Here is a 14,190-nt window from a genome sequence, read left to right on the forward strand (position 1 = left end):
TCCCCCCCTTTTGAGCGTAGAATTGGTAACATCTCTTTCTTTGGAAAAAGCTACCACAAGGGAAGCCTTTATCACTTTCTCCCATGCCATCCCCCACCCCACCCCCATCCAGAGGATTTGCTCCTGGAGGTGCTATTCTGCCCTACCGTTAGGCGGAATGAAGCACTCACCACAGGTGGCAGATGCTTGGAGGTGGCAGCAAAGTGCTGGAAGAGACACCTATGAATCACATAGTCTACTCTGTAAATTAGCCTTCCACATTCAGGTGCAGAGCCTCATTGTCAGTGTCTCATCAGTGTTGAAGACAGTTGTCTTTTTTGTACATGGAATGGGAGGGGGCACCATTTTGTTTTTCTCCTCAGGCAGCAAAATATGGCTCAGGTCCAGATTATCTGAAAGACCGTATTCGCCCTTATGAGCCTGCCCATGCTTTGAGATCTTCTGGAGAAGCCCTTCTTTTAGTCCCACCTTCATCACAGGCATGCTTGGTGGGAACATGGGAGAGGGCCTTCTTGGTGGCTGCTCCAGTGCTTTGGAACTCTCTACCCAGGGAAGCTAGACTGGCTCCTCCGTTTGGGCTTTCGAAAGCAGGCAAAAACTTGTTTGTTCCAGCAGGCCTTTGGAGAATAATCTGGTCCTCCATCTATGTTGAAGACTTGTAAAATTGTCGTGTATTTTAAACGTTTGTTTTAATATTGTAATTTTCTATTATTATTATAATATATATTTATTATTTTTATTTATTATTTTTGTACATTTCTTTTCCTAGGTTTAAAATGAATGTGTTTTAAATTGTGTAAGGCCGCCTTGACGCCCAGTATGGGGCAAAAGGCAGGATACAAATAAATAAATACCTCTCGTTTGGATTATGTGGGGCTGCCTTTGAAAACGGTTCAGAAACTTCAACTGGTACGAAACAGGGCAGCATGTTTACTAACAGGGACTGGCCAATGAGACCACATCATGCCAGTCCTCTTCCAGCTTCATTGGCTGCCAGTCCAGGTCTGATTCAAAGTGCTGGTATTAACATTTAAAGCCCTAAATGGCGTGGGGCCAAGCTATCTGAAGGAACGCCTCCTCCCATATGTACCTGCCCAGACCCTAAAGTCATCCTCAGGGGTCTTTATCCGCGAGCCAAAGGAAGTGAGGCAGGTGGCTACCAGGAGGAGGGCCTTCTCTGCTGTGGCACCCCTGCTGTGGAATGAGCTCCCTAAGGAGGTTCGCCTGGCACCTACACTATATTCTTTTAGATGCTAGGTGAAGACCTTTTTATTCTCTCAGTATTTTAACAGTCTATAAATTAATTTTAACTTTGCTGTTTTAAATTTGTATTTCTGCACTGCTGCTGATTTTATCCTGGTTGTGCTTTTTGTATTATGGTTTTATACTGTTGTTTTATACTTTGTTTTTATTTTTTGTGAACCACCCAGAGAGCTTCGGCTATTGGGCAGTATAGAAATGCAATAAATAAATAAATAAAAATAATAGGATCCTGCCAGAAATCCAGTCTCAAATCAGGGATCACAAACGCATAGAGGCTAGAAGGAACCCAGCAGCTTATTTAATCCAGATGTTTTCTGACTTCCTATCTTCTTGGAACCCATTATATAGCAACTTGTCTGCTGAGGATTCTTTTTAATATGTTCTATGGCATATCCTCAGGTCTATTTTTCATGCACAGCAGATGAGGTGTTTGGACTGCAGCATGCTGGAATGCTGCACTTAAAAAGACCAAGATGCCAGGGAAAGGATTCTTACTATCCTTCCTGACATTCTAGTTTTCTATATGGAGTTTCTGGATGGTGCATTCAATCATCTGAGGACCCCAGAGCATCTCTGTGCAGCTTCTTCAAATGCAACTCCTATGTACCTTCTTCAAGTTGGGAAGTTCTTCCTAATATTTAAACTAAATCTACTACCCTAGCTTCAATAAGAAAATAAGTTGCATGGATGACACTATTCTGGTATACTGCATTTTATGTGTGCACAATACCAGTGGGAGTTGCTCCAGGAGCCATCCTATAGACAACATCAGCACTACCTTGGTGAGGACTAGACCTTTGGAAGAACTCCAAGGAGGCCTAAATTCTAACAGGAGAAAACTTTACATTGAATCCAGTTTGTCAACAACAAAACCTTTGATTGTGAGTCTGGTAGCCCACCACATCTATTCCACAGACTGGCTGCCTCTCAGCTTCCTTCCAATTAAGGTGTTAATTGATGCTAACCTTGCCATGGTGTAGGTGCCCACAAAGTGTAACATTCCGGATCAATTCCGAGTTGTCCATCAAGTCTGCTAGGAAGCTAAAAGAACAAGACCAAAGGGGAGAGGGAGCCTTTAGTGATGCACACTGCCAAGCAATATAGAAATATTTTTATTTTGACTCTCTGCCATAGGGACCAAATTAACAAAGCCTGATGATTTCTTGAGAATCTCTGTTCTGTAGCTGTGAATTTAGCCAGTTTAACATTTAAAATAAACACAATAGGCCTCACAAAAGCAAGGACAGAGGATGATTTGGCCAGATCAGATCTGCATCAGCTGGTACACATCTGAGGAGCTGAAGGATTCTAAGTGCATTCAACAGGATCATTGCCCAATGGTGGTGGCGGCAGGGCAGGGAGGAAGCTTCAATAGCTGCTACTTGCTTCTTGCCTCTAGCAAGATGAGCAGCTGGACAGCAGCTGCTCTGGCTGTTGCATTAGTATTACCTCTAGATTGACATAAAGCCATACTGCTGTTCGGCTCTTTCGAAGTGCTGGACTGTCCTGAAAGTGACCACCTCCCAATACTAGTATCATTATCCCCACTAATTGAACGAGCAGCATTGACCGAAACCGTAACTCTACTGGAGAATTGCTGGGAGAGAGAAGACTAAAATGGTCCATAAAACTGAGTAGTGATATCCAAGAAAAATTACACAGTCAGCAAATGATAAACCTATGCCAAGTATTCTGGGATAAATCTGCAAATCATTTAGATGCCTTCCAACAAATTACTACAGAACTGAGGGCTTTTCTGGTAGCACCGACAAATAAAAGCCAACCGACAGCCTACACTGGCTGGTTTGACGCCCAATGTAAAGCGGCTAAGAAAAACCTGTCTAGGGAAATAAGGGAATTCCGCAACAAACCACCTGAAGAAGCCTTAGGAAGCCTTATTAAATGTAGGTCGGATTACAAAAAACTGCTTAAAAACAAGAAAGAAAAATACACTAAAACTCAATGGCAGAAACTAGAACAGGCAATTTCAGAGTGGAATGAAGGCAAATTTTGGGATCTAGTTTCTCGGGGCTCAAATGAGATAAGATCAACACTGGACGTATCTATCTTAAATATATTTTAAAAAATTAAAAAAAGGAAAATCAGTGATTCAGGAACTAGTCCTGTGCTCAAATATTTCTCATTTGGTTTGGTCAGTCTCAACAATGTCTTTGGAAAAATTAAGTCCATGGGCCCGAAAGGGTCATGAATAAACAAGGTAGCCTTTTCTTATAGTCTATTGCCCTAGTAAAATTATAAGTCAGGATGGCCATGGGTAATGAGTAGCTCTATTGAGCTTGTTAGTGAGCAGAAATATGGACTTCACAAAGTTCCAAAATGCAGCCAAGAGACCTGTGTAGCCTAACACAGTGAGTAGATTTTAGCAGGCTTTAGCTGACAAGAGCATACCCCCCCACAAAAAAAAACAAGTGGAAGACATAGCACACTATATGTTAACTTCCCCTCTGTATAGGGACCCAAGAGAGAGACTCCTGAAACCACTGCTGACATATGGAGGCATGAATGCCCAAGCAGAAACAGTTCTCTTCCTCCTTAGTGATACCAACAGTTATGTCACTCATAAAGTGGCCCTGTTTGCACTGGCAGCGAAAAAGATTAGGAAGAGAGAACTTGATAAAATTGCTATAAACTGCCACGGAGACTCAAAGTGCTGAGCGAAATGAGAGCTTTAATCATAGTAAATTTAAGCTTGTCTGTATGGCTCTCTTGGTTATTTTAAACTGTTGTGTACTTTTATAGTTGTATGCTTTTCTATGGATGTATTTGTCATGGCCTTTGGCTAGCACAATAAACTGATGATTGATTGACATGTGGTTAAGGGTGGGCACAAGGGATCTAAAAGAACAAGAACAAAGTGAATATGGATAAGAAATTAAAGATAACAACACTCAATGTTAAAGGTCTCGGGGCAGTGGTGAAAAGGAGAAGAATAGAGCAATTGTTAAATAAAGAAGGATCTGACTTTATCTTTTTGCAGGAGACCCATCAAGTAAAGAATGGTGTAAATGAAATTTGATTGAAATGGTCAGTGTATTATGAAAAATCATTGGGGACTTCAAAAAAAAATGGAGTGGCCATTCTGATTTCCAAAAGAAGTGGATTTAATATGGAGAATGTAAAAAAAGATGGGAAAGGTAGATATCTTATGATTAAAGGGCAAATTGAAGGGTTGGTTAATGTTTATGCCCCAAATGAGAGACATAAAGAATTTTATAAAGAGTTGCTTAAAGAAATAGAAGAATTTAAAGAAGGATATGTTATTTTAGCTGGAGATTTTAATATGGTAATGGATAATAGATTGGATAAGTCTAACCCCACTAGTGCACAAAAGAGGAACAACATTACAATTTTAAATAAGTTGATAAAAGAGAAAAATTATGTTGACGGTTGGCGTTTAATTCGAGGGGGGGAGCCCGGGTTCACATATTATTCTCCAGTTTATAATACTTACTCTAGAATAGATCATGTTTTTGTTTCAAAGGAGTTTGCAACTAAGGTATGTAAAATGGATTTGGGGGTAATTAAGGTAACAGATCACGCAGTGGTAAATTTAGAGTTTACAGTTAAGAAGGATTATAAAGAAGCGTTTAATGGAAGCTGAACACCAGGATTTTTAAATATAATAAAGTCGTGGAGAAAATGCAAAATGAATTGTCAGAAATTTGGAACATTAATGAAAAGGGGGGAAACTCAATGACAACCGTTTGGGATACCATGAAGGCTGTAGCGAGGGATTTGTATCAGAGAAACATGTAAGTTAAAGAGGCAACAGGCTGTAATTCAGCAAAAGTTAGAGGAAAAGATTAAGAAGTTGGAGAAAGAGTATTGGTATACAAAAAACAAACAAAAACTAATAGAATTACAAGCGAAGAAAAAAGAGTTAGAGAACAAAAATTTAGAGGAAGTTCAGAAGAACTTAATTTACATGAAAAGAGAGTATTTCAAAAATAGTAACAAAAATTCTAAAATGCTTGCTAAGCTCACACAAAAGGAAAAGGCTAGGAATTCGTGAGGAATAGTCAAAGATAAGTTAGGGAACTATTGTTGTACAATGAAAAGTAAAATAAAAAAAATTCAGGAATTTTTTCAAGAATTATATAAAGAAAAGGATTTCAGGAAGAAGATGGAAGTTTATATTAAAAATTATATAAAGAAGGGACTGATAAAAGAACATAAAGAATTAATGGAAATGAGTATATCTCAAAGAGAAATTGAGGAAGTTATAGAGAGTTTGAAGGGGGGTAAATCTCCCGGGGTAGATGGTTTGGGAACGGAATATTATAAAACTTTTAAAAAACTATTAATACCAAAATTACTAAATTTGTATAACGGAATAATAGAAGGGGAGAAGATCCCAGAATCATGGGAGCAATCATTAATTATATTAATCCCCAAACCAGATAAGGATTTTACTGTTCCTGACTCATATAGACTGATTTCATTAATAAATCAAGATGCAAAAGTTTTTTCAACTATTTTAGCAAAACGAATAAATTTATAGCTAATTATGTAGGAAAAGATCAATGTGGTTTCTAACAGGTAGACAAATGCGTAATTTAGTTGGAAGAGTTTTAAATATAATAGGGGAGGTAAAAAAGACAAAGATTAAGGCGGGAATATTAGCGTTAGATATATTTAAGGCTTTTGATTGTGTGAGTTGGCAAGCATTAAAGTTAATAAAAAGATTGGGATTTGGAGATAAATTTAAAAGTATAATAGAACAATTATACTCTCAAAATACAGCTGTAGTGGTGATAAACGATGGACTTACAGACAAAATACGAATGTCCTATTTGTATTGGTTATGGAACTAGAGGCCTCCAGAGAGGGAGGAAGCAGCAGCCAGGCATCTCTCCACCGTGCCTGGGTCCAGCTCCAGCTGAGAGCCCCCTCCCTCCTGCTACCAACTGTAACTGCAGAGGCCTCCAGAGAGGGAGGAAGCAGCAGCCAGGCATCTCTCCACCGTGCCTGGGTCCAGCTCCAGCTGAGAGCCCCCTCCCTCCTGCTACCAACTGTAACTGCAGAGGCCTCCAGAGAGGGAGGAAGCAGCAGCCAGGCATCTCTCCACCGTGCCTGGGTCCAGCTCCAGCTGAGAGCCCCCTCCCTCCTGCTGTCACCTGTAACTGCTGAACTTTCCAACTAAGATTGTAGTGCCTGAGTTTGCTTTCCTTTTCCCCCTCCTCCTCCTCCTCCTCCCTCCCAATCCCCTTTCCTTTTGTGTCATGTCTTTTAGATTGTAAGCCTGTGGGCAGGGACTGTCAAGAAATACTTTTGTAAGCCGCCATGAGAGCCTTTTTTGGCTGAATGGCGGCATAAAAATCCATAAATAAAATAAAATAAAATAAAAAAAAAATAAGAGACGATGGGGAGCTCGAAAGGATAGGAAGTATTGAAAAGATAAAATTGAACATGTTTGCAGATGATACATTGATAACGATTAAAAATCCAGTTGAAAAAATAAGAAGAATCAAACAACATTTGAAAGAATTCGAAGAAGTCATGGGATTAAGAATAAATTGGTTAAAATCAGAGTTGACGTTATTTAATTACACTAAAAAGGAAGAGAAGGATTGGGAAGAAAAGGAAATGAGAATTAAGGAACAGATTAAATATTTGGGAATCAGAATTACAAAAAATGTAGATAATTTAGAGAAGGCGAACTTAAATAGATTAAAAAAGGAGGTTATAGATAAATTGATAAAATATAAAAAGTTGAATTTATCATGGTTTGGCAGGATAGCTTTAATAAAAATGAAAATTTTAGCAAAGATTAATTTTATTTTTAGAATGCTACCAATAAAAATATCAGAAATAGAATTAAAAAGTTGGCAGAGTATTATAAATACTTTTTGTAATGGGGATAGGAAAACGAGGATAAATAAAAATAAATGGAATTTAAGCCAAAAAAAAGGAGGATTGGGACTCCCAAACATTAAACTATATTATGTAGCCAATAGGTTAAGACACATAGCAGAAGCAATGTTAGGAGTTGGAGATTTAGAATGGTTGGAAGATAATACTAGAATGGATATAGATTGGAAATTGGAAAATATATATTTTTAGTGAAGGAAGTAAAAACTGGATTGAAAGAATAACTAATCCCTTTTTAAAGTTCCATTGGGAAATATGGAAAAAATATAAAAAGAAGCTACTCTCGAGTATTTCTCCCTTAACACCGGTGATAACGTTAAGGAATTTCCCTGGGAATTTAAAAAATAGTTTGAGTAAAATTTTAATAGAGGAAAATTAAGGAAATTAACTTGGTTAAATTATTGGCAATTGGAACAATGGATGAAGAATTGGGTAAGAGTAAATGGAGATTGTAAAGAGTTGACGAAATATGAGGAGTTAATTATTAAAAAAGAAATTGATAAGCGAGAAAATACAGTGATAAAAGGGTTAACGAGTGAGATATACAGAATATTGCTTGGGAAAGGAGTGATGGAAGATTCGGGAAAGATGGTGTGGGAGACAGATTTGAAGGTACAAATAAGGCAGCAGAGTTGGGAAGGATTATGGAGACAAAGAGTGCTAAGGAATATGTCAGTGAGAATAAAAGAGAATTATTATAAAATCATATGGAGGTGGTATCTAACTCCAGTAAAATTAAATATGATAAATAAGCAGTACTCAGCAGATTGTTGGAGAGGTTGTGGGGGAAAAGGAACGTATTTACATATGTGGTGGGAATGCAAATTTGTTCAAAAATTATGGAAGATGGTGTTTATTGAGATTAAAAGTATTGTAGGAAGAAAGATTGATGAGACACCAAGAGTGGCTTTACTATCTCTTATTATTATTATTTATTTATATAGCACCATCAATGTACATGGTGCTGTACAGATAACACAGTAAATATGGAGATGTAAAGTGCACCAAAGAAACTAAAGAATTGATAACAAATTTGCTGACTGCTGCAAGATTAATTGTATCAAGGAACTGGAAGATTCAAGGAAATTATTCTATTGAAGAATGGTATAAAGAAGTGTAGGATATTGCTATTAATGATAAATTGACATGTAATATTAAAGTAAGAAGAGCTATAGCAGAAACGAATGAATTTGAGGGGATTTGGAGACAGTTCCTGGTATATGTGTTATCTAAAGGTAGTGGGAAACCGCCTCCAGAAGAGGTTTTAAGGTTTTGGAATCAGGAATGATCCCGAAGGGAAGGGGGAGCACTTTGTTTTCTTTTTTGATTATGTTTATGGATAAAATTATATGTTAACATTTAAATAATCAAGTAATTTGTTATGCATTATGACTAGTTTATGTGTGTGATTTTATGTTGATGTATTTTATTTAGTGTTTAATAAAATTATATTAAAAAAAATCAGTTGGTAATTAGTAGTTAGTAGTTAAGGAGAGTCAGGGTCAGTCTGCTTAAGTGGATAGATTAGTGCAGAGTCTGTGGTTTATTGTTTGGGGAATAAGAGGGAGCAGAAGGAGTTATAATAGCACTTTAGAGGGTAGAGTAGGCAAGGATACATGACATATTTATTGTAACAACCAAGTGCAGAGTGGGCAGCCGTATACCGACTGCGTTCATGGTTGGGATACTTTAAAGAAAAAGGTAAAAAGGAGTCTCATGTGAGTGGGTCATGACAAGGCCCTTCCTGGATTTGGAAGATCTGAACAATTTTAGACTGGTTGCACAGGTTCCTTTCCTGGACAAGGTCCTTGAGCAGGTGGTAGTTTACCAGATTCATGCACTCTTGGATGAGACTGATCTTCTGGATCCATTTCAATTGGGGTTCAGGCCTGAGACTATCTTGGTTGTCCTCTATGACCTGTGTCAGGAGAGAGAGAGGGAGCAAGTCCCTGCTGACGCTCCTTGATCTCTCAGTAGCATTCAATACCATCGATCATGGTATCCATGGTACGCCAACTACGCCCGTTCCTGGATAGGGATAGCCTTGCCATGGTCATCCATGCACTGGTAACCTCACGATTAGACTGCTGTAATGCGCTCCATGTGGGGCTATCCATGTGTGTGGTTTGGAAGCTGCAGCTAGTGCAGAACACAGCAGCTAATTTGCTCATGGGGACACCTAGCTCTGCTCATATAAAATCTGTATTAAAAGAACTGCACTGGCCACCTGTTAGCTACCGAGCCACATACAAGGTTATGTTGTTATCCTACAAAGCCCTAAACAATCTGGGACCAGGATACCAGCAGACCGCCTTCCCTTATATACACCCAGGCGACAACTACGATCCTCAGAGAATGCCTACTCACCATTCCAAGATGAATAAAATGCTGCCATGAAGAACCTCAGCGGCGGGCCTTCTCTGTGGTGGCACCCACCCTCTGGAGGACCCTCCCTCGGGCAGTTCAGGAGGCAGGAATCGTAATATCTTTTAAACGCCTCCTGAAGACATACCTTTTTACACAGGCTTTCCCTGGTTTTTAACGTATTGCCTTCTTAACGTTTTAAATTTGTACTTGTTATATTTTATGGTTTTTGGTTGTGCACTGCCTAGAGAGCTTCGGCTGATGGGCAGTATAAAAATGTAAATCATAATAATAAATAATTCTTCTGGAGTGGCTGGGCAAGTTAGAAGTTGGGGGCAATACTATGCAGTGGTTCCACTCCTCCATTGATAGTTGCTTCCAGAGGATGGTATTTGGAGGGTATTGCTCAGCAACATAGAGCCTCCAGTGTAGGGTTGTGCAGAGGTTGATTCTGTCCCATGTGCATTTAACACCAACATGAAAGTGCTGAGTAGGGTCATTTGGAATGCACTGCCATCAGTATGCTGATGTCACACAACTCTAGTTCTCCTTCATCTCAAGAAGTGTGGCGGAAAATGTGCTGAACTGGTGCCTGGTATTGGTAACGGACTGGATGAAAGCCAATAAACTGAGGGTCAGACAAGACTGAGGCACTGCTAGTGGGTGATTCCACTGCCTGGATGGGCAAAGTAGAACTGGCACGATGGAGTCGCACTCTCCCTGAAAGAGCAAATGTGCTGCTTGAGAGTACTCCTGGATTCATTATTGACTTGGTTCTGATGATATGACAACTGACTGCAGGTTAACTGACCCTTGGGGTGCTGCAGTGCATGCTGTTCACATTATGAATATGCAAGTGCTGAGTAGGGTCATTTGGGATGCACTGCCATCAGTATGCTGATGCCACACAACTCAACCCCGGCTAGGGGTTGTCGTGGCTTGTCATGTCATCCAAACCCAGACAGCAGGGGTTATCTGACGGTCAAACAACCCCCAAATAACCCCCACTGCCTTTGGTCAGATGACATAAGCAACAACGACATTATGCCAGGGTTTGCATAATGGCTGCTGGCACAGACTGCAGCTCCTTGAGGATAAATTAAACCCTGGTGGGCTGTCATGTCATGCCAACCCACCACTCAAAAACACAATCCCTGGGAGTGTGTCATGTGTCTTTCCCCCACTACAATGGCTGAACTATCCACACTTGCTACCCATCTGCTGCAACAGGATTAGCGGGCATCCATGTGGTTCCTGTGTTGTCTGATGGGAACTCCATGGGTTTGCAGGAGCCCTTCTCTATGTGCCCCCTCCAAGAAAAGGTAAGAGTGGCGCTTGGGGAATGGGCCTGTGTTATCCCTAAGTTTATGGAACGTTCTCCCCAAGGAAGCTTGCCTGGTGCCAACATTTGCCTTTTTCCCAGTGCCAGGTGAAGACGTATGTATTTCCCCAGGTATTTGGACATTAGTTATGTCCCAATTGTTGTGTGATGCTTTTGTATTGTTCATTTTAGGCTTGGGGGATTTTTGTATTGTGGAGGAAGAATTTTTACATTGTATTGGTTTTAGTTTATGTTTTTATGATATTATTGTGCTGCTTATGGTTTATTTAGATCTTGTTTTGTTCTGTTGTTACGTGTGTGTGTGTGTGTGTGTGAGAGAGAGAGAGAGAGAGAGAGAGAAAGAGAGACAGTCACTTTGAGACTGCTTTTTGCAGCAGAAAGTGATGCATAAATGTAATTAACAACATAAAGAGAAGGTAATTTAAAAGAGTTGTTATATGCCCTAGGGCAACAAAATAGGATCAGATATGAATTTAGAGGAATAAAATAACCACTGACTCCCTTAATGCTCTGTCTGTGAGATGTGAGATGTCAGAAAATATTGATAAAAACACAAGGAACTTCTGGACGATGACAAAAATTGGCACTATGTACAAATGATGAGCATGTTATCTCAAAGATATATAAACTTTTATTAAAGAACGAGACAGTGGATGAGCAGGTAAAAGATTGTATGATAAAATGGGCTCAAAACTTTGGATACAATGTCACAACGGAACAGTGAAAGAATATGTGGGGGAAGGATTTAAAATTCACATATTGTTCAAGATTTAAAGAAAATTTCTATAAGATGATGTACAGATGGTATATGTCTCCTGTAAAGTTAGCTAAAATGTATAAGGGTGTCTCGGGAAACTGCATTTAGTAGTTTTAAAAAAATACTAAATGCAAATGAAACAGGAAGCCTTCCTACTGGGACTAATGGATAAACAGTTAAAAGAGAAGGGGAGGACTCTATTTCTATATATGACAACGGCAGCGAGACTGTTGTATGCACAAAAATGGAAGAACGAAACAATGCCAACAATGAATGAATGGATGTTGAAGATGCTGGAACTGGCAGAAATGGCCAAACTCACATCGATAATGAAAGGTCAACATCCATTTTTATATCTGAATGGAAACTTCTGATAGAATTTTTGCAAGAAACAGAGAAATAATGAATTTGTCTGTGGCTTCAATGTATGAGATATAGTTAAGATAGAAGAAAGATCTGATTATTGTGTTAGAATTTTTGCAAGAAACAGAGAAATGAGGTATTTGTCTGTGGATTCAATGTATAAGATATAGTTAAGTTAGAAGAAATAAATAAATTTGATTATTGTGTTAAATATAATTAAGGAACAAGAGAAAACAGTTTACATTTCTGATATGAAGAAGTCCAAAAGTACACCTTAACCTTAGATGTTTTTAGTGTATCTTTGTGTGTATTTTATGTTTGTATTTCTGTTTGTATTTTATGTAATGATTTTGTGGTATGTATGCCTGATGTTTGAAACAATAAAAATCATTAAATAAAAAAACTGCATACTGTACTCACTCCATTTCATACACTGTGACTGGCAGTGTTTGTTCCATAAGAGAAAATTTCTTCGTCTTCACTGGTTTAATAATAGGTTCTGAAAGGAAACACAAGAATGCCACTTTTTTAAAGGTAAAACTAAGGAGAACCCACCTCTACACACTGTGGTCAGTGGTATGGAGTAGGGTGGGAGTGATGCATTGCAAATGCTTTCCATCCTACTGGTCCTGGAATGAAGTAGACAGTAGAGCTATGACTGGATGCAGACAATACAGCATTAGATGGCCTAGTTCTCATTGAGGCAATGTGTTTGGGCTGTACCACTACAGACTAGAAGTGAGTGGTCACATAACTGCTGCTACATGCAAAAATTCTAACGAAACAAACAAAATAACACAGAGAGATTCACATAAAGCCTTGTACACCCAACTAGTATGTCACAGAGAAGGCTTTGCTGCAACCCTTCTGCCCAAAGTGATAGTTATATACGCACAGGGAGTTTTTTATTATTATATCAGCTTGACTCACACAGAGAACATTTGCATGCTAGTATTTTATGGCTTAGTATCATAAATTTCTTTATACATACAGGGGTGCTGCTATAGTTTTCCAGGTGTGAGACTGACCAGGAATCCACTGGATTCCACACACACCCCACGGGACTTATCAGAGGCCTCTGTGTGCAACCGCGAGGCAAGAGCATTTGCACGCTAATATTTTATTGCTCAGTATCATAAATTTCTTTATACACACAGGGACAGCTGCTGCTCCCCCCTCCCAGCCACTCCCGCCTGCCTCACTCCCAGCCGCTGTCCCCCAACTTGCAGAACTTACTTGAGGCCTTTGTGCGTGCCAGTGAGCCACCTGGACTCCTCTAAGCTAAACCTCTTTTACAACATTAAATCTATAGCCCAGAGAATAGGCTGGGCAGCTCAATGGCCTCAGGCAAGTCCCACGGGTGAGCAGGCAGGGGGCAGTGTCTGGCTATTGGCCCGAAGCAACTTGGCTGCTTCGGCAATGATGTTTCAGTGTCAGCTATATCAAGTGTGTTTATCATGTTGCTCATAGCTCAAAACCTCAAGCGTGCCACACATTGCCATAGTGTTTCAGATATAGATATAGATATCTATGGAGCACCATTCTATCATTGAACCCTCACCTACAGTCTGAAGTGGTACAGCTTTGACAAAGGTTTACTCTTCTAGTTCCTGCTCCGTTTCTGAGACCAATCCAAAGTGCTGATGTTTACTTTTAAAGCCATAAACAGCTCGGAAAACTGATGGAATGTCTATTCCCAACCAACCTGTTCATACATTGAAATTAACTACAGCAAGGATGATGAATGTGCGGCCCTCCAGATGTTGATGGACTCCAACTTCCATCAGCCAATGGTGAGGGATGATGGGAGTTGCAGTCCACCACCATCTGGAGGACAACACAATCCTCAACCCTAATCTACAGAGACCCTCCTCCAGACATGCCTGCCATTTGGGAGAGGGCCTTCTTGGTTGTGATTTCTCATCTTTACATGCTCTCCCCACGTCAGAGAAATTTGCCTGGCACCTACACTGATGTTTTCTCATTGTCAGGTTAAGATTTTTATTTTTCCACTGTATTTTTAGTTCTTATGTTTTATGTTGCTTGAAAAACTTAATTTGTTATCCTTTATGCTGTTTAGATTTTACTGCTTGTTTCATCTTCTGTATACTAGTTTTAAAATTAAAATATGTAATCTGCCCTTGAAATACAACATATTGAAGGGTAGGATACAAATGTACCTTAATGAGATCTAGACAGCTACTAATAC

General features: G+C 39.4%; 1 protein-coding gene across 2 annotated transcripts in view; it reads right to left on the reverse strand.

Moving 5' to 3' along the window:
- The window catches only part of EFTUD2 (elongation factor Tu GTP binding domain containing 2), a 98,513-nt gene that overhangs the window by 80,005 nt on the left and 4,318 nt on the right, over nucleotides 1-14,190 (reverse strand). For both annotated transcript variants that reach the window (XM_063132956.1, XM_063132965.1), the window contains 2 exons: nucleotides 12,402-12,480; nucleotides 2,229-2,304 (listed from right to left, as the gene is read on the reverse strand). In XM_063132956.1, coding sequence (XP_062989026.1) covers nucleotides 2,229-2,304; nucleotides 12,402-12,480 — 155 coding nt within the window. The remainder of the gene's footprint in view (nucleotides 1-2,228; nucleotides 2,305-12,401; nucleotides 12,481-14,190) is intronic.

Source organism: Elgaria multicarinata, chromosome 1 (genome assembly GCF_023053635.1).
Source record: "Elgaria multicarinata webbii isolate HBS135686 ecotype San Diego chromosome 1, rElgMul1.1.pri, whole genome shotgun sequence".
Taxonomy (NCBI): Eukaryota; Metazoa; Chordata; class Lepidosauria; order Squamata; family Anguidae; genus Elgaria; species Elgaria multicarinata.